The sequence below is a fragment of the Labrus mixtus genome, chromosome 12, assembly GCF_963584025.1.
Source record: "Labrus mixtus chromosome 12, fLabMix1.1, whole genome shotgun sequence".
NCBI lineage: Eukaryota > Metazoa > Chordata > Actinopteri > Labriformes > Labridae > Labrus > Labrus mixtus.
The window spans coordinates 16740603-16766364 of NC_083623.1; the positions used below are offsets into that span (position 1 = coordinate 16740603).

A 25762-nucleotide genomic window follows, 5' to 3' on the forward strand; every position below is an offset into this window, starting at 1 on the left:
AGGCTGAGGATGACAGGTGATCATTTGACACACACTGGAAAAGTCTATCGTGTTTCTTTGTTTGGAAAGGTGGTTGGGACACATTTTCGGCTAAAAATTGAAGTTTTCTTACCAATAATGTTGTTCCCCCTCCGGCCAAAAAAGGCTATGTGTAACTGGCACTTAAAAATTGCGGGCGAGTCGTTCTGTTAGGGCAGCTGTCACTGAGTCACAGACTCCAGTCTACAGTTTAATTCATACACTTTGTTAAATACATATTTATTAACAGCATTACAACATGACTCATTGTAGAGTTATCTTTTGCTTTGCGTCCATGCTGTCCATCTGCATACACACTCTCTTTGTCTCCAACATGCCACACTGCAGTTAATCTACGTTACAAACATAGTAAATATCAGTGCCCTTGCATCTTAATTGTTGGATTCCATTTACACATAAAAATCAATTTAAAAGGCTATGAGTATGATTACAACTCAAGGATGAGTTGCTGAAAAACCCATTTTTCAGGAAAAATATTAAAAGAAATGGTTAAAGCAGTGAATACTTAATTTATACCCAATATTTATGTTCCTATCAAACAACAGGGAAACGTGTTTGAAGCACAACCCCAAAGTTGTTGAAACAAAACCTCTGCCCTTGATTGTAAGTGTCACTCTTGTATAAATAGTTACCAACAAACACTCATCACAAGCCATTGCAGACAGTCGAGGCTCTGAGAAGTGCTTAATAAGTCGCATTTGGAAAAACATGTCATTGGTGTTGAGTGTGAAGTGTGAAGGCATAGAGATTTAGTCAAATAAATTCCCTCAAAATTTATTAAACTTCTTTAGAAACGTCTTTGTCCAAGTCTCAGATCAAGTCTACAGAATTTGCTCTATTCAACCTTGTATAAATTAATATAATAAATAATTTCTATCAATACATACATAAAACAAGCCAGATCCTGGTTCAGGCACTCCTTGTTATTCATCCATATCATCCATATTCATTGTTACAGTTTCTAATGATGAAACATTGCCAATGTTTGTGCAATATCCTTTAACCATGGAATATATATACCTTTATTCGCTGTTAAGTTTGATCAATTCATATGCAAACCCCAATCTTCTGCTGCCACCTGCTGGACAAAACATCATTATAATCCAGATGATTCATCAGAGAAAGTTTATTTTAAGCACAAATGTGCTTGATCCCTGCAGAGTTAAATTACTCGTATTTATTACTCATCTTACTGCATCATATCACTGCACTGATGCTGGTTAAAACCCAAAACACATGTTTGCAAAGTCATCAAGTCTGTTCTTATTGCACTGGAACCTTTAGATGAAGATTGAAGGTGCTCATGTGGCAGTAAAACAAGTGTGGCTGACTGGCAAAAACACATTCTTACTTTCATTCAATTAATTGAATATACTTGGATCTCATTAGCTATTGTGAAACTTTAAAGGTCACATATTATCCTCCTTTTCAACCACTTTAAATTAGTCTCAGAGGTCCCCAAAACATGTCTGTGAAGTTTCTTGCTAAAAAATCCACTCTGATCCTGTATTTGATCATGTCTATAAAACCCCTCTATATCAGCCCTGCTCAGAGCAGGCTGTTTCTGCGTCTGTAGCTTTAAATGCAAGAGCTGGGTTTGACCATGAGCCCCTCGCTGGAAGGGGATGTGGCTCGGCTTTCTTGCACTATGCCATATTGTTTGACAGTGGAATCAGAGGGCAAAACAAACACCTGGGGGGGGGGGTTACTGCCCTTTTCTGAAAAGTGGCAGGCAAAAGACGGAGAGAATGGACTTGTCATAATTGGGGGGTTTGCAGACAGACTAATTACACATATTAGTGTTTGAAAAACATTTTGCATAATATTTGCCCTTTAAAACTTCTTCCCCTTATTCAACACTGACATATATAATGTAAACTATCTGATATATCCTCAGCATTTTCTGTACCCAGCAGCCTTGTTGCTATGTCTCTGAGAGCTGTCGAGCATTGCTTCTGGTTTAAATAAGTTATGCTGTCTGCTGCATATGATTTTCTTTATACAGCAGTATTGAAGCAGGACACAATGAGAGTTCATTCATACATTCCTGCATTAACTTGCATTGGTATCCTTTGCTTTGATTCATAAGCAGTGATATTTTCAAACAGCATCATTTGAAGGACACTGCATGTTTTTTCTTTGGGAGATGTTGCTAGGTGCTGCCATCTGCCATTCACAGTTGCCCTAACACTAGCTTGTCTGAGGTCACTTAAGTTCCTCTATTCATTTGAAGACAACAGTAAGTATTGGCACCCGCCCACCCTCTTGTGTCAATCACCCCTGCTGTGGATCTGTGCTGAACCCGAATAAACCTCAGAGGATTTTGAAAATAAATACACGTTCACATCTTTTACTGCATCTAAAGCATAAATGTCAAAGCTAGTGCGGCGACGACAATGATGACAAAACGTGCTGCAATCACTGATTGCAACATCCTAGGGAATGTGAAAAATGTATTACTGCGTTCTTTAATTGGACAGATTCACCCTGAGTGCATTCCACAGATCTTATTTTTCAGGGTCAGATAGAAACATATGCGTTTAAGGTAAGGTAACTAAATATCGCTGCATAATAGCCTTTGTGTCTAAATGACTGCCCTAATGAGGATGCAAATTATCTCCCACAAAAACCCCCAATTTGCCTCATTATCGACACATTGTACCCCAATTATCTAAGTGGAAATATTCCTCGGGGCTTGATGCGCCAAAATCAAAATACGTCAGTGGTTTTTGTGCATGGTTAAAAGACTGTATCTCCCACCGCTCTCAGATGAGGTCACTTGAGTTCATTTTTTTTTGCCTGAAGTCATAGAGCTCCACCAGCGTTTGTAATTTTAAATATGTGTGTTGTTTATTCTTTTTTTTTTTCTTTTTTTGATCCGGATGTTCTGACGGGCTTCTTTAACTGTCAGTGTTAAAAATTTTCCTGAGCAAACCCCCCCGGGTCTTTGTAATAAACATCATGTCACGACAGGAGATGTCAGAACCTATTGCCATGGAAACAGTGCTCAAAAGTTTGGAGCTTCGACCCCCATTGTGACTACATCCAATCAGATTTTAGGAAAAGCTTTCAGCGCTGCATTACTTTAGTCTGAAGTGCAGTGTGGGTACATCTGTGTGGACCCAGTTCTTTGTGTGTGTCTGGTTCTGTGTGTGTTTACTTCTGGTTAGTGGATTGTGTGTGTGTGTGTGTGTGTGTGTGTGTGTGTGTGTGTGTGTGTGTGTGTGTGTGTGTGTGTGTGTGTGTGTGTGTGTGTGTGTGTGTGTGTGTGTGTGTGTGTGTGTGTGTGTGTGTGTGTGTGTGTGTGTGTGTGTGTGTGTGTGTGTGTGTGTGTGTGTGTGTGTGTGTGTGTGTGTGTGTGTGTGTGTGTGTGTGTGTGTGTGTGTGTGTGTGTGTGTGTGTGTGTGTGTGTGTGGTAATGTTTGTGAGGAGTGGGAGCCACAAACTGACTCATCACGCCGCCCCGGGGTTCTGAGATCCAAATAGGCTCTATGGTCTCCTGCCCACCTCTTCATCCTTTCTCTCACACTGAACCTCCGTAGCACCCTGAGTTCTCTTGTAAAAAAAAAAAAAAAAGTGTCTAGTCACACCTTGCACATCAGCTGCTCCCCCTCCTCCTCAGGACAGACGGTTAGGGTGCAGCCCATGCAGTCCCACTTTCTTTGATGCTTGACACTAGGCTTCAAAGTCCTCAATATCAAAGCCAGGGACTTGGGATCAGACCCAGGAGCGACCCGACATCCTGCCTTACATGCACACAAGAGAGAGAGAGAGAGAATAGAGCTGTCTTCCCTTTAGGTCAATCCGCATGTAACAACGGTGACTTCCCTACAGGGTACACACAGTTTGTGAAAGTACACTCAAAAAGGTTGTGCTCGAGTCTTGTGGTTACCAGAGCATATAACCAGAATCTAAAAAATAATTGGAGATAAAAATCTATAAAGGTCATTTTTTAAAATATCAAAGAAAGTACTGTGAGGTGGATTTAGTACGACAACCATTGTGTTGAGCAGGATTGTTCCCAAAGTACAAACTCAGTGTATTCATGTAATGTATACTTAGAAGAAAACGTTCTGCTTTCTTTGTATTGTCTAAGATATTTGAACTGTGTGTACAATGTAAGACAAAAGAAAAAACGAAACATGATCTCTAGCCTATAATTGTCTTTTAATCCTGCAACCAATAGATGCTCACATTTTATAAGTTGGAGCACATTTTTTGGGTCTTTGGCTTAAAAAAGGGCCGAGTCGATAAATCATTCATTCTATTAGTCCTCATGATTTTCTTTATATTAGCTAACACAGTATTTGTCTTGGTTTCTTGGTAGATAATCTGTGGGCGTGTCCCGCTGATTTGACAGAAAACATAAAGACAACCTTAGAAAGAGTTTATTTACATATGTGCATTATAATACTAATAATACATTTATGTTTAAAGCACTTTCAATCAAATTTCTTTACCTCATTAAAAAGAAAACTTAAAAACACATCAAAAAGTAAAAACAGTTTGCAACACTTTAAAACCACACTAGCTCAGGATTTCCCAAACTTGACCTTGCCAAGGACCCCCTTGTAGCATTAGCCTCTGTCTGAGACCCACCTCTTGCAAGGTTTCGTAAAGACATACAACTTTTTAACAAGTTTCCTTACCTTCTAGTAACAGTCAACAATCTTCCATTCCTTCATTTCATTCATTTCATTCAATGTCTTATTTATGGAAAGATCTTATCATTACTGTCTTATAAACACTACAAAAATTGTTGTTTTTTTAGAGATTTTCTTGTTATTCAATATGTCTTTTGGGGTGTGTACATTTTTGGATTAAAAGATTGTCATAAAAAAGGGACACTGATTTCAATAAGTAGTGATAACTAGCCTCTTAAAAGACATGTATCAATTAGTAGTGAACTACTAATTGAAAAAGAAACAAAAACTAATAAGGCTATCATTTGATTTTTGATTTTTGTTCCATTTTCATGGTAACTTGACCCCCGTAGTGCCTCCTGGCGACCCCCCAGGGGTTGGGAACCCCACTCTCAAACACACTGTTGATTGATGGTATGATTGATGACAGAATGCTGAGGGAGAGAGTAGTTGCAATGAGTATAATCCATCCTCTTAACTTGACAACTTGTTGGTTGAGTCCAAATTACTGACAGAGTGCTCAACAGAGAATTTTGGTTTCCCAGAAACGTCCCATCTCTTCATATAGAGCCAGTATCTGCTTTTCTCTGCTGTCAATGACAGCTTTGATGGCTGAGCTCATTCTTTGGCCTCTGATGCCATTGTCTTTGAGAAAATCTTTGCACCCTACCTCAACAGGGTGTACTTGAGTATTCCAGCCACTACCATATGGCTTTGCAAAGAATGACTGTTCTTGCTAAGACGCCTCATCCACTGTTTCTTCCAGGGTACAATGAACACAGTGATTAAACATTTTTGAGAGCAGGGGACCAGGGTATAAAATTAGGACCTAGTGTTGATAGCAGAATCTGGAGGAAGAATCAGATGTTTGCTGATGTCAACCATCAGACTAAGCTAAACTGGTCTTACTCTAGAAGCCGATCCTTGTAAGCCTTCATTCTTATTCCAGGCAGGAAGAAGGGTCTTTTGGACTCGGCTGTGACATCATATCACATTTTTTTAGATTGATGATTCTACCTCGTGAGAATTTGTTTGATGGAGGCATGCATGGAACAAATGGCACAGCTGGGATCCTCACACAGCAACTGATAGAGATGAGTGGGTGTTAGGCGAACCTCACATGACGCTCTGTTAAAAAATCTTTTCACCTTGCTTCCATGGCCAAAACATCCTTCCAGCTGATCTTCCTTTTCTCACCCTCTCTCTATCTTGTCATGCTGTCTCTGTTTGCCAAGGACAACCACTTTGGCCCACCTTGCAGCATCCTTCTGACAGTGCACTTCCTCCAACCCCATCTTTCTTTGTTTTTGGTTCTATGGCTGTATTCCAAGCTGGGCAGCTGGTTGTTTACCCGAGACCTCCTCTTTGTTTCTGAACATGTCCCACAATGTCTGCATGTCTGAGAGCTTCAGTTTCCTCACTCACTGCTTTGGCTGGCCTCCAATTGTGCCAAGGTTGGCACGTTCTTGCTCACCACTGGGACATTGTGCTCATTTGGTGTCATCTGGAGTTCTGCTTTGGCACAGTTGAAGTCCTCTGTGAGACTGAAAAAATACAGTTTAAAGGCTTCATTTCCATAAAGTCCTAGGAGGGGGGATTGAGGGTCATCAAGCACAACTTTGTTATGTAAGCGGTTTTTCCATTTTCTTAACCATTAAGATGAAGATGGTTCTGGGCCACACCCCCTTTGGTAGAGGCCTACACTGCATGAATCAGGTCTTTTTTCTAACAAATTGGTCTTGCTGGTCTATAGAGCCCGACCGATAAATTGGACAGCTGATAAATTGGCCGATATTAGCATATCATCTGATTATCGTATCGGCTACTTTTATCTCTGATATGTGCCGATATAACTAAGGCTATTCTATTTAAGTTTCTTATTTATTTTTATACGGTTTTCTTTATTCTTAATTTAAACATTTCAGTGCACTGTTTTCACAAGTGTAGCCTCCGTAAATGGGGGACCTGCTCAACCTACTGAGCTATACCAGCACCATGAACTGTCTGACTCTAGACTCTTTGTGGCTTAAACATCTCGACGTAACCATCAGCATATTGCTTGCACACGTGTACATTTTTGACAAGGTTCTAAGAGAGAGAAGGTACAGAACCAAATGCAGACAATTATTTTTTGTGGTGTTTGAATAAAAAAACAAAAACATTTAAAGATGACAAAATGTGCAAAGAATTGAACTTTTTCCCAGCATTTTTCCTTTCTGAAAGGAGTGTTGACCATGTATTTGCCAACATGTGAAGCTGGAGTGCAAGTTGATCATTGCCTCTGGATTTCTGTGTGCATGAGCCACTATGACCATGAAAGAACCTTTAAGAACAGTAACTAATTGAAACGTTCAATTTAGTGAAAATATTCAGACATCCTTCGGCCTATAAAAGGGAATGTTGACATATATGTTAAATCAGCCAAGTATTGACATTGTAAGTTCCCTCTCCCTTAAAAGTGTAACATGTATTTGTGTGTTTGCTCTGTTTTATGTGTTTGTGTGTGTGTGTTTGTGTGTGTTCCTCTTGAGCACTTTTCCTGCTGCCTGTCAATCTGACCACCGGGGTGCTCGCCTACTGTGACTGTCTGGAACACACGCACACACAGAACTTTGTATTATTATCTTTGAGTATCTGGGGCACCTGGGGACTTCCCCATTGTCTGAAGCCATGTAGGCACACACATAAGCCATAGTCTGTACAAGTGTCACAGGTAGCTGTCTGATTATATGTGGGGCAGATGAACCAGAACTGTGCAGACACAGCGGCCTCACCTGACCGTCTGGAGCCTTGCTGTTCTCAGCACACAAGGTCAGACCACACATGAGAGACATGATTGGTAAAGAAAAAACACCAAGCGTGGAGCCCTGGCCTGTATTTGGAAATAAGACATAGAAGGCCGAGGGAAGTGGAGGGGGGAGAAAACAGACAGGCAGAGAGAGAGAGAGAGAGAGAGAGAGAGAGAGAGAGCCATGCAAAGGTCTTTCACACTTTGCTCTTTTTCCACTTGGCTGAGCAATGGACAGAATGTGCAAGAAGTGATGGAGGAGGGTATGTTCAGATGAGAGGCTCTATCCAAACAGCTCGGATGAATGGTTTTTGTCAGCATGCGCCTGGATGCATTGATGTGCTGTGGGTGTTTTGCACTTGCTGTGTAGGTAAAACGAGATATGCTTAGCAGGTTAATTGTTTTCTCAAACTATGATATATTAATGGCAATGATTTGGACATGTATAGTTTCACTCAATTCACTCCCAATTTCGAGTTGGGTCTGATTTTCCTTGTTGGAGACTACATCCTTTCTGTAGTGATTATTTAGCATTCCTGTGATTATAAACGCATTATAAATAGGAATAAGGATGCAAAATCTATTAGAAACAAATTGTGGTTTGAGGACATTCAGCAATTATTTCTGTAGATAAATGTCATGCTGTCACATAAGTGATCTTTTCTTTTCCCGATTGATAGAAGGCAAATCTTCTGCTTGGCGGATCAGTGTCCTGGTTTAAAACAGGGGGGGGATTCTGTTGTCCATGGTAGGCAGATAATCTGTGCTGTGTCCACATGAAAAATATGGATTACGCACTAGTTGCTTCTTGAAGAGATAAGAACAGATAAGATACTTCATAGGTCATGGACCTTGCTACCACTGTCTGCACATGTTGTTTAGACTTGGAAAACCACTTGTGAAAACATGTTGCCTTGGGTTACCGCTGGAATCTTGTGAGCGGAGATGCAGAGTATGTGGAGCCGAGGCCAATGGTCCCTGCAGAGTGAGAGCTGTGAGGAATTCAAGGACATCCTCGGGCTGTTGTACACTGAACTAACACGGGTGTCCCTGTTTTGGTTCGACAGAGACCACAAGTAACTTTAAGAGTGTATATACAGTAGATATAGATATAGACAGAGGTAGGTAGGTAGGTAAACAAAGATATATACAATACATTGTGCAAATTCCCAACAACACAACAGCATACGTGCTGGTCTAAGTACCTAGGCTTTATTGAAACGGAAAGTTTTAAATATTCTCTTGACAGTAGAGACCCTGACTGGTGATCCAAATGTAGAGGGGCCTTACAACCCAATGCTCTACTTCAGGAGTTCAATGTTCTATACAGAACTGCAGGGGTAGGGGGGCACTATGAGCTCTTTAAGATGTACGGTAATGGGGCTTGATGGAGGATATAAAAAAATCTATTTAAGATTTAAAAGGGAGCCAGCTGAAATGCAGTTCAAATTAAAATCATGTTGGAGTATCAACCAAGCAAGGGTTGTTATTTTTACAAGATCTTCTAATGGAAACAGTGCTTTCCTGGTGGTAAGCATAAAAAGAATGACCACTAGGACTAGTATAGGATAATGTGCACATTAGCCCCGTTTTGACCAGAGGAACTATCCCCAGAACGATGGTCTTTTTGAAGAACTACGTGCGTTTCGACCAAATCTACCAGGGTATAAATGTAGGATCTCCTTGGTGTGTCAGGGCCTTAAAAGGCAAGGACATTGTCGGCCGTCGGTCCTAGTTGGACTGTCGGTGAGCGGTCTTCGCCCTTGTTTTTGCGGTGTGTCTGGCTGCCGTTGGCCCCTGTCGGCCTTTTTTAGGTCGATTCAACATGTCAAATCGGCATCTGTGAGAGGAATCTCTCTGATTGGCGGTTCAGAGGTTTAATTTATCTCCAACTTTTCGACACAGGTTCGAGAAAGCCCCTTGAGCATGCTGCTGTAGTATCCATGCTTTCACCCATTAGTGCCGTTTCTCCATATTTGTTGCCCCCGCCTCTTCTTTTATTTTTTCGCGTGCAGACACTTTAGGCAGTCACTGTATATAAACGTCATTCTCTTTTCATTGGCTGAAATTGAAATCTCCGGAGTATATTCGGCCGTGTTCAGACATCAGCTCACTCGGATATTCTGCGGATAAAATACTAGGGGTCTGGCCGGAGAAACTCCGGGTAAAGTCCGCGTGAAAAATGCGGCTGTTTGCGTTCACACATACAGTTGTAGGAAAAAGTATGTGAACCCTTTTGGAATTTCCTAGTTTTCTGATTAAATTGGTCATAAAATGTGTTCTGATCTTCATCTAAGTCTCAACAATAGACAAACACAGTCTGCTTAAACTAATACCACACAAACAATTATATGTTTTCATGTTTTTGTTGAACACAACATGTAAACAGTCACAGTGCAGGGTGGAAAAAGTATGTGAACCCTTGGATTTAATAACTGGTTGACCCTCCTTTGGCAGCAATAACCTCAACCAAATGTTTCCTGTAGTCAGGACAACGGTCAGGAGGAATTTTGGACCATTCCTCTTTACAAAACTTTTTCAGTTCAGCAATATTCTTGGGATGTCTGGTGTGAATCGCTCTCTTGAGGTCATGCCACAGCATCTCTATCGGGTTGAGGTCAGGACTCTGACTGGGCCACTCCAGAAGGCGTATTTTCTTCTGTTGAAGCCATTCTGTTGTTGATTTACTTCTGTGCTTTGGGTCGTTGTCCTGTTCCATCACCCATCTTCTGTTGAGCTTCAATTGGTGGACAGATGGCCTTAAGTTTTCCTGCAAAATGTCTTGATAAACTTGGGAATTCATTTTTCCGTCGATGATAGCAATCTGTCCAGGCTCTGATGCAGCAAAGCAGCCCCAAACCATGATGCCCCCTGGTAGATACCTCCACCAGTTGGGATGAGGTTTTGATGTTGGTGTGCTGTGCCTTTTTTTCTCCACACATAGTGTTGTGTGTTCCTTCCAAGAACTCACCTTTTGTTTCATCTGTCCACAGGATGTTTTGCCAGTAGTGCTGTGGAACATCCAGGTCCTCTTCTGCAAACATCAAGCGTGCAGCAATGTTTTTCTTGGACAGCAGTGGCTTTCTCTGTGGTGTCCTCACCATGAACTCCATTCTTGTTTAGTGTTTTACGTATCGTAGATTCGTCAACAGAGATGTTAGCGTGTGCCAGAGATTTGTGTAAGTCTTTAGCTGACACTCTAGGATTCTTCTTCACCTCATTGAGCATTCTGCGCTGTGCTCTTGCAGTCATCTTTACAGGACGGCCACTTCTAGGGAGAGTAGCAACAGTGCTGAACTTTCTCCATTTATAGACAATTTGTCTTACCGTGGACTGATGAACATCAAGGCTTTTAGAGATTCTTTTGTAACCCTTTCCAGCTTTATGCAAGTCAACAATTCTTAATCGTAGGTCTTCTGAGAGCTCTTTTGTGCGAGGCACAGTTCACATCAGGCAATGCTTCTTGAGAGTAGCAAACTCAAAACTGAAGTGTGTTTTTTATAGGGCAGGGCAGCTTTAACCAACACCTCCAATCTCGTCTCATTGATTGGACTGCAGGTTGGCTGACTCCTGATTCCAATTAGCTCTGTGAGAGGTCATTAGCCTAGGGGTTCACATACTTTTTCCACCCTGCACTGTGAATGTTTACATGTTGTGTTCAATAAAAACATGAAAACATATAATTGTTTGTGGGGTATTTGTTTAAGCAGACTGTGTTTGTCTATTGTTGAGACTTAGATGAAGATCAGAACACATTTTATGACCAATTTAATCAGAAAACTAAGAAATTCCAAAGGGTTCACATACTTTTTCCTGCAACTGTAGCCTAAATCCCCTCCGAGTAGCCAAATCTGCGGAGTTTTTCAGGAGATTTCCGTATGTGTGAAAAGGGTTTTAGTAAGAACTGTGCACTGCCTGGCCGTTCAATGGTGGGCGGTGGTCTTAACTGACTTTTTAGGGGAAAATGTTTTTTTTTTTTTATTTAAGAAGAAAAAGCTAATCTTATCTAAAATAAATGACTAGTATTTATTCAACTCTTACATTGCGGAGGGCCTGTTCATATGCAACTCAACAGTACACTCATTGATGTGGAATCATTTGATAGTTGTGATGCTTGAAATTTATTTTACAACTGTGTTCATTGTATTTTAACAGTGTTAACCCGCACTGTTTAATAGTAATGGAAAGAATGTATTTCATGAGACAAAATTATGCACATGTAAAGTTTAGAACAAGCCCCAGGGAAATTAAGCATACTCTCAATTTAATGGTTATTCTTATGACAAAACATCTGATCTTACACAACTGAAATATCTTTAACCATCAGTCCCACATTAATCCAGCACTGGCTACTCAACTGTTTCATTAGCTTCCTTATGTCGCCACATGGCTAACTATTACAGGACTCTTACTTCTGAGTGGTGATTTCAAATACTTTTTTTTATTGTATAAACTTGGATAATGGACCACACTGTTTATGTGCGTAGATTGCTGGTAAATTCATGGCTAAATGAAGAGAATGTAGCTAGCTTCAAATGTAGGTAGCTACGTATTAAATTAGTTGAAGAATGCAATTATCATCTGTTAGCTTGTTGTTAGCAAAGGTTCCTGAACAACATTACTGTAGATCTTGTTCTGTGAGCGAGTGTTGGCTCAACAGCCAATCATTTACTTTTGAGGATTTTGTGTGACTTTTTTCTCTACCTAACTTTAGTCCCTATAACACTACCTCAACTAACAGCTTCAGCCATTTGACCTTAAAAACAAAACACAGGTTACAGTCTGAACTCCAGAAGTGCTTTTGCCCCACATTAGCATGGGATAAGGGCTAGCATGGAAGCTAATTCTCGCTTAGCAACAACACTTTGACAAAGGTCATCAAGACACACCTAGATGTGCTGTGCATAAAACACCAAAATCCAATTTCTCATGTTATTCTCACAAAGTTGTAGTTTTTTACCTGTAAGGAATTAATTGTGCTACATTCATTTCCTGGAAGATAATGCTGCTAACTTTAGCCACAGATTCTTAAAATACTTTGACCCAATAGGCTCTTTATTCTAATGTGATAAATTGTTCACGCTGTGCAAGATGCATTTCTGTCCCTATAAAGGAGTTGAATTACCCTCTGTGATGGAGACAGAATAGATATAATCATTCAATCATCAATTTTAAATGCTGCTCCGGGGTATTAACTCCTGGAGAGCAAGTAGGTGGTATTCCCACCTCTGTGGAGATCCACACGTCAGAGGTTTCAGAGACATGCGTCATGCAGGGGCCGCTGTGTACAGCGCAGCACTGAGGCTCTGACGCGGGGAAGATAGGAGAGAGGAGGGAGCCTGGAGGGGAGGAAGTGTTTGTCAAGTTGCACTTTGATCTTGACTGGCATCTCCTGCTGTTCATTTGATGTACAGAAAACTTTACATTTTAGATCAGCAGAATGAGCAGAAGAGAAAACAAGCAAATGCATAATTTAACTGAGGGACTCACTGTTCATATCATCAGAATAACAAAAGAGTGTGAGACTTTTTTGTTTGTAATTTGACCGAGGCTCTGTTATTTTGTGTAGCACCCAGTGACATCGGCGACTGCCAGATCCCCAGATAAATTAATCTCATGGCAACCGCGTTTCCATGGTAACCAGGATACAGATGCAATGCTGAGGTGATGTGGAGAGTGACTGGCTGCCAGACTGGCATTTTTGTCCCGAAGTAGAAAAAACATAAATGCATGATTCATCTGTTTTCCGTTCCCACATTTTTTCCTTGCATCATTGGCCTCCTACCATTTCCTGCCTGATCTTCTAACACTAATTAGTTTAAACCATTGCTCCAACGCAACCGCCTTGATGGATATTCCTCTTCAGCGTGGATCAGTGAGATCTCTAAAAGTCAAAAAATTAAGAGTAAATATTTGAAAGTAGCTTTTTTATTTGCAACCAATATTTACGTCCCTTTACCAGAGATCACTTTTGACCATGAAAATTTCTGCACAAAATATGTTTCTCAGTCTAAGATGTTAATTTAAGGAGCAATATGTAAGATACCTACTGACTTCAATCACAAAATGACCTTACAATATCATCAGATATTAAGGAAACATGCTACTGTATGTTAAAGTGCTGGCCTTCTTTGACAAAAATGCAGCAGTAAGTATGTCCTCCTTCTAAGTTTCGGTCCTGAATGGTCTGTATTTGTTTTGGCCAGAGAAGGCAGCCGGTTTTAAGGCACCCCCACATGGACGTTATGGATGCCCCTCGGTTTGCCAGATATGAGTCCAGTTGTTAGATATAATAATAATTTTTTATTATAATAATATAATCAAAAATTGAGAAAGATTATAACAGAGAAAGGTTTCAAGACCGATACAGAGCTGGCTAAACACTGAAGCTTCTGTGTCATCATGCAATCATACAGTGGCCGTTGTCAACAGACTGGCGTCATAGAGACAGGAGAGAAGTGCAGCGCTTTTCTTTTCAGCACACAAATGCTTAAGGCCTCGGTCCATCTAGTGTTTTTTACGGGCAGAAAGCACTGGCTATGCGCTTGGGCATGCTTGTAGGAAGGGTTTGTGCGCTGAGAGGAAAAGCGCTGCACGTCTGACCTGTCTCTATGACAACAGTCTGTTAACAATGGGTGCTGTAGGACCGACATTGCTCCGTTACTTTTTACTGTATGTTTTTTACTTTAGATTGTTTATTTCCATATGAGACACGGAGCAAAGAGGATGTGGGTAGGCAGCAAAACTACAGGGAGTATCATTCATTTGGAAAAGAGCGCCAGTGACGTCAACAACACCTTTCTGAAAAGCTGGAAGATTTTCAACTTGAGCGCTCGGAGTGGCCACACAAAAAAGGTAAAACAATTGTAGAAAAATGTGCTGTGCGCTGCGCTTTTTCTCCAGGCGGCCGCTTTCTGCTGCAAATGCTCTCTCCTCATTGAAAACAATTGGGGAAAAACTGGCACTCAGAAAAAACGCTAGGTAGACACGGGGCCTAATGCAAGGGCTCCCGAGCGCACAGCCAGCGCTTTTCTGCCTGGAAAAAACACTAGGTGGACACAGGGCCTTACCCAGCACTAACAGTTTCAGGCATTTATAACAACAATATAGAAATAATCAATATTGTGGCTGATGGTTTTGTTTGCTTAAAAAAACACACTATAACTTTAAGAAGTGAATATTCCAGTTTTGCACAGAACTTGTTTTGTACACATACCTAACTTGAACATGAAAAAACTGAGTGGAAATGCTGGAAAATTTTCAGCTGAGAAAGATGCAACCGTGTGAAGAAACAAAATATACTTACTGGTAGTTAAGAAACCAGTACATACCTGAAGATGTGATGTAAATATTCACTATGAGACAAAACAAACAAGAAAACAAACTCAATATTTTTTCCTTAAACAATAAGAGCTTGTCAAAAACATAATATTCTATTATATTTACTAATTGGTTTTCTGTTGTTTTCAATGAGTCTGACTGGCACTCTTTTTAAACTCAGCACAACTGGCTGTTCATCATGATACTTTCAATTACGGCTAACACAATGGAATCCTTTACACCTCTGCACTAAATTAATAATGGCAATTATATTGTGATTTTATACAGCCTTATGGCGTGGATGGCGTGGAAGCAAAAGACATCCCCTGGAAACGAGCAGCTCAAGCTTAACACATCCATGGTGCTTTACATCCTTCTGGCTCTGCTGTTTTCATGAGCTGTTCTGCTTCTGTTACACTTCTGGATGACATTGCCCCACCACTCTAATTTTTTGGATTATTGACTAACTTTTTAACTCAATGTATGCTGCAGAAGTGAAATAACAGTCAAAAACTCAACACGATGTGAGCTTTTCAGACATTTGTTAAACTTACGTGAACTTGTAAAAAGAAATCCAATACAAGATACTGTCATCTCTGGTCAACTCTCTCGGGAAATGACTCTATACTCCTCATACCATTCTTTCCATCATATTAATATTGCTTATGCTGTGTGCATAGTTAATGAAAAAGGTTTATGAACCAGACTTCAGGCCCTCTGCTGTTATTGTCTAGCTCCTTCTGTTTATTGTAAGTATATATTGTTCTCACAATTTATATTGTCTACCCATTTCTCTATAAGATCCCCTCCTCAGGGACTTAGGTTCCTTACATATCTGCTCAGGTTTGATTCAATAGAATGCTGCCATGTCTTACAGGTAGAGAAAGAGTGGGGAATGACATGTGGGAAAGGAGACACGTGTCGGTAGCTCTCGAGGATTTAAGCCTCTGTGCATGGGGAGAGCGCACTAACCGCCAGGCCACTGGCGCCCCACACTTATAATACTTTAAAGAGCCCATATTATGCCCTTTTTGGGGTTCGTATATTTAATCTATGTACCTACTTTTGTACGTTCACAATAGATAAAGTCCGAAAAAAGTGTCTGTTTTCATGTACTGCTCCTCCTTGCTCCCGCTACGCTCCGAGTCCGTCAGCTGCACTCTGCTGAGCCCACACTGTTAGACCCCACGTGGGCCAAGTCTGCTCTGATTGGTCTGCCGATCCGCTCTGTCGTTATTGGTCAGTTGCTCAGCACGGTTCTCGGAAATGGCCCGCCTCTTATATTGGGAATGCAGCCACTGGCTCCGTCCGAGGGGAGCATAAACATTAGCACCTTAGCACTACTGTGCTACCGCAGGCTACGGCATATCGTGGGCGTGCTACAGAAGTTAACAGGCGTGCAACATGAGCTGCTGGGCTTGCCACAACGAGCCAATGGGCTTAGATCAGTGATCTCACACTGACAATGACGTCGGACTGACAAATTTTTATCGAGGGGGGCTAGAACAGAGCGTTACATGCGGCTAATGCTACAGCTAACAGGAGGACGTAGGAGATGCCGCGTTTCCGCGGACTTTGAATTTTTGCACATAGATGTGTCTAAACATGCACAGGACACTTGGGAAACACACTAAAGAGCATATAAAACCAGAAAAAGCATAATATGGGACCTTTAAGAATTAGATTAACATGTTTCTCGTAAACAGCCAGATCTCCATCCTGCGTTTAATACTTGATTCGTGCTCCTGTGATATTGCTGATAAATTCTCTGAGGAACACTGAGTTCGGGACATCTAAAAATTGTGGAGTGGGTTGTCAGTGTGAGCGTCTCTCTGGATACACTGTCCCATGGTTCCAAACCTTGTTTTCTACATCATATGACTTTAAGCGCTTGCAGCTAAATGGAAAGTCATGGGATTGGCTAGATGACAGAGATATTATTTCAAATAGAGAGATTATGTCTTGTAAAGCTATACCTTTCTTGACATAGCATAGTGATGGTTTAATGTAATGAAGTGTATGTGGAAGCAGGGCTGAGGACTGTTCTTTTATGTGCAGAGTCAGTGCAATAGACTCAGATTCAGAGTAGTCAAGGGCGGGCTCTGTTTGTTTTTGTTTTTTTAATGCGGCATCAAAATGTGACCAAGATGGGACCTCATGTGCTCTGTTTGTAATCCAGCATGCAGTGGGAAGAGATGTGGTGGAATTAACTGATTTAACAACAACAGCATGGGAAAACACTTAGTAAATAGTGCAACTAACATGATAAACAAAAAATAAAGAAGCCAAACAAGTCCTACTGCTCAACCTTAAAACGATACTTCAAAAAGTTTGTGTATTATCCCTATAAATTACTATTGTATTATATTTTGCCCACATGCTGTCATAGATATACAGTATATACTTAACATGAACTTTCAAAACAATCTAAGAAACAAATCAACTATTGTCTGATGATTACCCCTGTGTCTATTTAGTCTCTGTGTTCCTTCCCTCGTGTTGTCAGATCATTGTTGTAAGTAGAGTGTAGTTTGCCTGTCTCTGTCAGAGTTTCCAGTGTTTCTCGTGGTTCCTCATGGCTCCTTGTTTTCCCCTTTTGGATTTTTGTTAAACATTTTGAGTGCGTTTTGTTTGCCTTTGGCTTTTTCTTTAATAAATTTAGTTTTCTTTTTATCTGCAATTGGGTCCACCTCCTTTGTTTCTTCAACCGATCGTGACAACATCCCATGAGCAGAGCCCGTTCATCTGTTTCTGGTGAGTCTCAGATTAAATAGTAAGTCACACAATCAATCAATCTTTATTTGTAACGCGCCACTTCATAACCAATATTATCTCAAGACACATTACAAAAAGAGCAGGGGAAGACCTTACTCTTTCTCATACAGTGGTGTGAACCCAAAACAGAAACCTATTTTCTTTTCAGGCCTTAAGTTTTTTGAAGTAGCAATATTATGTTGCATATTTGGAAATGGTTAAAATGCAAGCTTTGTGAGGTCTGTCCTTAAGAGAAGAACTTTTAAAATGTTGGTTTGTTGAATTTAGGTCTAATGGATCATTTCTAATTCTTTTATGGAAGAAATCCAAACACTGAATGTTTTTCGCAACGCAGCATCAAGCTACATTTAGCTGAAAGTTGAAATCATTGGTCTAGGACTGATTGTTAGCTGCACATATCTGTTCAAATAGAAATATAAATCATTGTCAGGTTACCGCCTATGGGAGATGGGGTGTCAATACTACTGATTGTGTTCTTCCTACGTGGACTGTTTTTCTTGCATAAAACAAAGTCTGCTGATATCCGATTGGTCAATAAACCTCACACTACAAGCCTTCTAAACAGAAACTGGAACACTTCCCATACATAAATCATAAATCCGACCTAAATGCAGACCATTAGTACAGAAATGTGCTTTCAAACGTTCATAAGCATGTGTATGGAGTCATGTTTCTGACCACTTGCTGAATTTGAACAGTGGTAGTATGGTGTTGGAACGGTATTTAAAAATTAGGTAGGCTATTGCTCACCTTTTTGTTTTGGCAGTGAGGAAAATTTTTGAAGGAAAAATAAAGCAGCATGACCTCACCAAAACCACGATTAGTGGGATGGAAAATCAAACCCATGAGCTGAAGGGTTATAAAATGCTTTTTTTAGAGCCAAGGTTGCGGTTAGATTTGGTTATCTTGATGTTTATCTCCATAATTTACTACTTTTGTCATTACACAGTCATTTGACTCACTACTATCCCTATATTTGCTTTGAAACTATCCTAAAGAATACTTTTGTTTAAACACAACCAGTGTTTCAAAGGCTTTAATACGATTTTAGAACAGATGACTCTGTAATTAAAGACCATAAAAAAGAAACAGCTTTGTGGCTAGGATGTCTTATCTCTGGCATTTTTCAAATTGATATTTAAGAGTCCCAGGTTGCCCTACCATGGAATGAACCTGCTAACAACACTGATATTAAATAGCTGCCATTTTTTTGTTATTTAACTGTTAAATAGATCAAAAGTATTTTATTTTAGGCCAAAGCAGTGAAAAAATGTGTTTCATCTAAATCAAATCACATATTTAATACGGTTAAAGCATGTTTCTTGCTACTTTTCTTGGTGCCTGTGTGTCTGGTCGATAGATGTAAAAATTAACTCAACATGCTCCTTATGACAAGTTTTTGTAGTTTTTAGATATGTAGGTACTGTGTTGCCTTTCCTTTCATTCACTTCTTACAAACTTTATCTCAGGATTGTGGTATGTTTTCTCTCTCATCAAACCTAGACTTTGCACTTTGAATTTTTGCAGCTTTACATTTGGAAAACTGTTTGCTTCTTATAGTGAGTGTCACATATCAAGTTCCACCTTTGGCCCCCTTAAACCTCCAATAGTATTTTACACCGATTGTGTTTGATAACTATAAAACAAATGCAGTATGTGCCCTTTAGTAAGATAACAATTCTTAAACAGTACTCTACATGTTCAGTATTTGAGTTATAGTTTGCATCTGAAGCTATTTACAGATGTGAAAATATATTTACTATTAGATATAAGGAAATGTTTGACCTCACCTAAAGGAACTAGGTATTACAGATAAAAATGTTGTGAATGATCCAAAGTTGCAGTAATAATTCTCAAGTATAGTTCAGTTTGCTTATCAGAAGTCGTGTTTTTTAAACCTGAGAAATGGTCTGATAGCTGTCTAATGAGTGTAAAGAACAATCAGGTTTGAACATGTCTCAAAGATGGCCTTTAACACTCAAGGATAGATGGTTTGTTCCTTTTTTTGGTAATGATGAGAAAAGCACCTGAAGGCCCCATTGTTATTCACACACACCTTAAACAGCTGTGTATTGTGAGAAGGAACACTTAAACCATCACTCGACCCCGTATAAATATGATTCCCTTGAAGAAGTTTTTCATGTGATGCAAACAATGCCGTGATCTGATAGATCTCCCAAATATATCACTGAACTAGAAGCTGTGCTGTCACAATATTGGACTTTTGGCAGTTGTCTCAGAACATGAGAACTCACACTCAACACCCTGATGCATTCATAGTGATATTGCGAGATTTGACTCATGTCACCCTTAACTGCCATCTGACTTGCTTTGCACAGTCGTCGCAGGGTGTCTTAAAGAGTTACCACGTATATGTACTGTAATGATCCGCTGCTCGTCAGAGTCCATCGATATTACTTTAAGACACTCCGGCTTGCGCCCCACAAATCATGTAAGCAGCTGTGCTGGCGTCTAATCACTGATAGTTATGAGACCATCAGCACAAAGATAAATTAAAAGAGATAAGATGATATTTATAGATTAATAGATTTGCTGCCTCAAAATAGGTGCTTACAGCATACTGCAAAAAATACTTTTTTTACATGTTGCATGTCAACATTAGTCAATGTGTGCCACATGTGTATGTTCAAAGAAAGGAGGATGAGATTTTCTGTACAACTTTTCTTACACATGTACAGGACAAAGTTGATAGAGACAACATGTACAGCTTTGTCCAAGGAGGTCGCCAAAATCAACACAACTGAAACCTCCTCCCAGGAGCTTTATTAGCCTTATTTAACTTATTGTACAATACTGTAACTTTATCATTTTACATTATTACCTTGTTCTATTTTTACTATAGCTGTTCATAATGTCAGAAAAGTATTTGAGTTTTGTCAGAGTCCTGGTAAGTTGCAAAGAAACAAAGTTCACAATGTCATGTTTTTGGAGCCTCATAATTTGACAAAAGCTCATGACAAAATATATTGCTTCAAGCAGCAACACAACAGAAAGCATAAAGTGACAAAAGCTGAAAAGAAGAGTTTTTATACTGATGTGGAAAGTCACAGCAGGACACGTTTTTATCTGGTGGTAAAGATTGCGTCACTGACTGCTAGGACAAATGTGAAGTACTCGGCGTTCATATCGTGACAGTGTGTTTGTCCTCTTCTACATGTACACATGCACCACCAGCAGTTCGTGACTGGCTGTCCCTTGAGAGCATACTGTATGTGAGATATGATGCAGAGTACAATAATGCGGGTTAGAGAGCAGTCCATAGTGTCAGCAACTCAGACCCTGGTGACCTCCGAGCATCCCTGCACGCAGCCCGAGTCTATACTGTATGGCTTTAATGTATTCAGCATTCGTGATGCCTCAGTTAAATCTCATTATCTCTCCGCATGCATGTACCATATGGCTGTGCGTGCCCCTATGCGTTAATGTGGCACGATGCATTAATGTATAAGTGGAGGCGTGAGCTGAGAGCAAGGGAACTGACATGCAACACAAACTCAGCCCTGTAAACTTTACTGTGTTCTAAACCTAACTTTTAAATGAGTTACAGCCCCTCAGGCACAAACACATAAGGTCAGTCAATCAATCAGTGATGTTTGACCAAAGAGCTTTTTTGAAGATATAACAGTGACCTGAGAGTGACAGATAACACACAGTCGGGGGGGAGGGAGGGGGGGGGGGTTCATAACTGTCAATGCATGACAAACCTGACATTGTCAGCAGAAATTATCAGTCTTCCTGAGAGGTGAAAGGTGACCTAACTGCACAATCTTTGTTTGTCTCAAATCAGTTTTGATGTCTTAAACAGGTCTTATTAAGATCAGGTGACCGCTGTTTATGAGGTACATTGCTAATAGAATATCCTTTTCAACAGTTTGATAAAGTGGCTGAAATAATCTCACCTGCTGGTACACATGGCAGAGTGACTAACACACAGGACACATTTCACCATCTTTTAAAACAACTGCTACACTCGGAACATCAAACAATATTATAATAGCTCATTTAAATGCAGTGCCATGAAGTGCAGTCCTTATCTGTCCAACTCTGTCTCACTCTGATGCTTCTTTCCTCGGCCTTGAAAGGACTCAAGTAACATCACTCAGCTGCCTATGACAATGTTAAACTAAATACAGTGTGCAAGGTTTGCTATTTTATTCCACAGCATATCAGATCCATTTGTCTCTCTCAAGCTGCTGGTGGTGAATGAGTTCGCGCAAGCATAATAGCTTTAACACACTTGTGTGATGGGAATAGAGTGATAAGAAAATGTGATTGACCTGAGAGAAAGATCTTTGTTGATCCTCAAAAGTTTTGTCCTTTCAAAATTCCTGGCTGGAAAATTGAACTTCTTTGGCTGAGGGAGAATCAGCTTGAGTTGGGTTAGCTAATGCTTTTTGGACTGTTGCATACGACGAAGGCTCTGTTGCTGTGTGAAATCTGGTTGATGTCGACTCTACTGAGAGGAGTCAGACATGAGGGTGCTCTCTGACATTATGTTGCCGTCTTATAGCTAGCTTTAGCTAACTGGGTCAATATTGTCAGTTTCACCAGTGGTTGGGTTAAAAAGGTGGGCAGGAGGATCATGATTAAAAAAATGCGAAGTTAGCGAACTTCTGTAACTTATGTTGGGACCTTGACTTAAAAATTTTTTCCCCCAAATCCTGTTCTGGGACTTTAAGGAAAAGCTACTAGCCAAAAAAAGAACTCTAAAATGCTATGTGACAGGGTTAAGGTAATACCCAGTTTGTTTGCTATCTATCATGAATGTCAGAATTAAAAGCTAAATCTGCCATAAAAACTTCTAGGAACATTTTATTGAATTAATACAAAAAAGAAAAAAAAGGCACTCTGTGTTGAACAATTAAAATGCCTTTATGTTCACAACATGGTCATGTGCACCTAAAAAAAAAGAACCTTGATGCCATATGCATCAATCATTCACCAGGAAGTCAAACAGATGAACTTATAGCCATTTATATTGGTACTCAACCAGTAGGAATTTTCCATTTGTAGCCAGATGTTTGGCTTGCAGATGGTGTACATCTAAAAAAAAAAAACAGGAGATGGCGTTATTAAGGCCAATGTATACAATAAATATAAACTTTCCTACTAGTGTTCACCACAAAAAATAATTTAAGTTTGACTTCCTGATGAAGGGTTAATGCCGAAACGCATCAAAGTGAAATGTTAAGGTCCACATGACCATGCCGTGAAAATAAACGCATTTTAATTGTCCAAAAGAAATCGCTTGGAGTTTGTCTTGTTTTTCTATGTCTGCTGATACTCCTTTCCAAAGAGCACATAAAACCCACACTTTTTTGAGTCAGTGAGTTATTGCTCCTTCGCACATTGTTAGGGTACAAAGAAATAAAGTTTAAAATGTTTATACAAACTGTATAAAAGCCTCCTCAAAAGCCCCACTCTCTACGTCCATGGCCATATGGATCTACATTAATCAAATGGCTGTGCAATCCTAATTACATGACAGAGTGTGTGTATATATGTGTGTGTAAATGTGAATGCATGCTTCTCTATACGTATCATCTGTAGGGGAGATGAGAGGAGGGAGTGAAAACAAGAGCCATTCCAGATTTAATGAGAGTGAGATAAAGATAAATGGATTAAATTACGCTTCCTCACAGCCCCTAATCAGCTCAACTGTCTTTGTTTCTCAGACTGATTCACATATAGAACATTTCATGCCTCTGTATGGTTAACATAAAACAATCCTTTGATCAAATGCAAAGAAGAACACATATGGGCTGAATGTTTTCCTCCACACATCATACAGCTTTTGCAGTCAATATATGAATTACGTATAAACTGTCCGGGATCTGTTTCACTCTCTTCAATCAGTGTAGTAATGACTTGATTCAATTTCTCATGTTAGCTGCCAAAAAAATGGGAAATTTAAACCCATTAAAGAGATTCAATTAAATTAACATTTTCTTCCAAACTTAAACTTCTTTTTGTTACAGTGAAATGTTGACCCCTCCTGACCCCTCTTGACTTCAGAGGTGAATAAGTAAAAATGAATTTACCATGCATTCCAAAGTATTTTCATTGCAGTCTATTTTTTTCTCCATGTTTCTTGGGGAGAAGTGAATGGTATTAATAATCAGTGAGGAGGACACATTTGGACACTGCTGTAAATTACAAGCAAATGGAGCATTGCTAATCACTGATGAGGCAGAATAGGGATGACTACAGGAGCAGGGGTCAGAGGAGGTGAGTCTAAAAGGAAACAAAAGTGAAAGAAGACAGATTAACACTGAAATGAACATCCTGGAACACCCTGACTAACAGCATGACAAGCAGGTGTGACGTCATCAAGTTACGGATTTGCAATTGGCTTTAAAAACAGAGAGTTGAAACAGCAAATCTTCCTGGTTTTCGAGATTAAACTCTACTAGAAAGACTTCAGTCGTGTTTGTTCTTCAGTGGGCAGTAAAATCACCAAATTGTGATTTGACATTTATTAGGAACATTTTGTTCATTACATCGTTTTCAACATCAATCGATCATCAATAAAGGCATTCTGCTAACCTCAACCCGCTGCCGGTGTCAAAAAACATCAGTGTCGGTTTTCTGGCTTTGCCTTTTAAAAACCGAACTTCACAGAAACACCGGCGCGAGACGTTAGCCTGAATGCACACAAACACACACACATACAATCACACACGCACACACACTTGTATCGTAGAAAAATAGAGTGATCACTAATTGAATCCAGTTTTGCATATACAAAAAAATAAGACAATCGCTATGAGTAATCAATTAAGGTCAATACACGCACAATATAACAGCCTACAGCCTAGTTACAGGCTTCAACATGACTTTAGGCTATTTATCAAACAGTCCTGAATGTCTTTGTGCAGGAAAAACATCATTTGCCAAACATGTGAACATCTGGTAGCAGCATCGGAATATTTTGCAATGTGTTGGACATTTTAATCAGAATGAATGCAGCAGGCAGTTCAGCATCTTTAAACTACACATGGAGCACCGCTGTTTGTGAATTCAGCAGATCGTTCCTGTATTGCTCCAGCCAGTTTCTAAGCTCAGAAATCCGATATCCCTCTGGCCCCCTGCCCCCCTGGTACACCACCCTCTCATCTCTCACGATGTAAAGTCTCTCAAAGTATGCTCCGTACGCGGCGTTGGACGAGTTGTCCATATTATCCATCACCACGTTACTGCCCGGCACCTCTGCAAGCATCAGCCGGGCGGCTGTCAGTCTGTCCTCCAAGCACCGGTGCTTGGGGATCTGGTACGGAGCGTCCGAGCTTACCCAGCCGTCCGACGGATGCGCCTCCTCGATATATACAACTAAAAAGTCCGCAATGTCTTCATACTGGTTCACGACGCGCTGAAACGCCGCCAGACGCGTCATGAATGGCGGTCAGGAGCAGCTGCCAAAGTTGAGGATGAGCGGTCTCTTCCCTTTCATGCAGTCCAGGATCCGGACCTGCCTCCGCTCATGGACCAGCATCACCTCGGTGTTGGGCGCAGCGCGTCCGAGGTGAGCAGATTTGAGAAAGTCCAATTTTTGGCCATACCACACCGCCCTGAGTGACTCCAAGGTGAACATCTTGTTAGAGTCAGAGACGCACACCGGTGGGTCGTCCAAGCTGTCAAGTCCTTCTCCCATTTTCAGCAGCACTTTTTTCCTAATACACAAGAAATCCAGGAGCCACAGCATGACGGCTGCAAGCAGGAAGCGGGGCAGCAGCATCAGGCACAGTGCTGCGTGCTTCAGTGCCCTCGCCATTTGGACACCGCCGGAGTTGTGCATCATCTCTTCCCCTGCCGATAGGATGCGACCGGGCCGGCGACAGAGACAGACAACTAGTTGTTAGTCACCTTTACCCATTGGAGAAAAGTATCTGACGCACGCAGGCGCTCCTTTTATAGGTACAGGGGCATTTGAATAATGAAAAAAAAGGGGGGAAAAACACGCCTCCGGTACCCGCGCCGCCCACTCACATGGTGGGGATTACCTCCCGTCCACTCTGGTTCTTCAAAGATCCACGGAGAGAGGGATAGAGAGTGGCCGAAAGACTGTTTCCCCAACTCCTCGAGTTAGAATGAAACATGACAGGTGATGGATGTTTTTTTCATGAATGTGAGACACCTGGATTCGTTTTAATTGGCTGTTGCTGAACGCACGGTCGGT

At 40.6% G+C, this 25762-nt stretch overlaps 1 protein-coding gene across 1 annotated transcript; it reads right to left on the reverse strand.

The window, feature by feature from the left end:
* Positions 1 to 24047: 24047 nt before the first annotated feature.
* On the reverse strand, positions 24048 to 25747 carry LOC132985146 (thyroxine 5-deiodinase-like). Its single transcript, XM_061052366.1, has one exon. It carries the CDS (start codon positions 25382 to 25384, stop codon positions 24578 to 24580), a length of 807 nt encoding a protein of 268 aa, XP_060908349.1. The 5' UTR covers positions 25385 to 25747; the 3' UTR covers positions 24048 to 24577.
* Between the last annotated feature and the right edge of the window lie 15 nt (positions 25748 to 25762).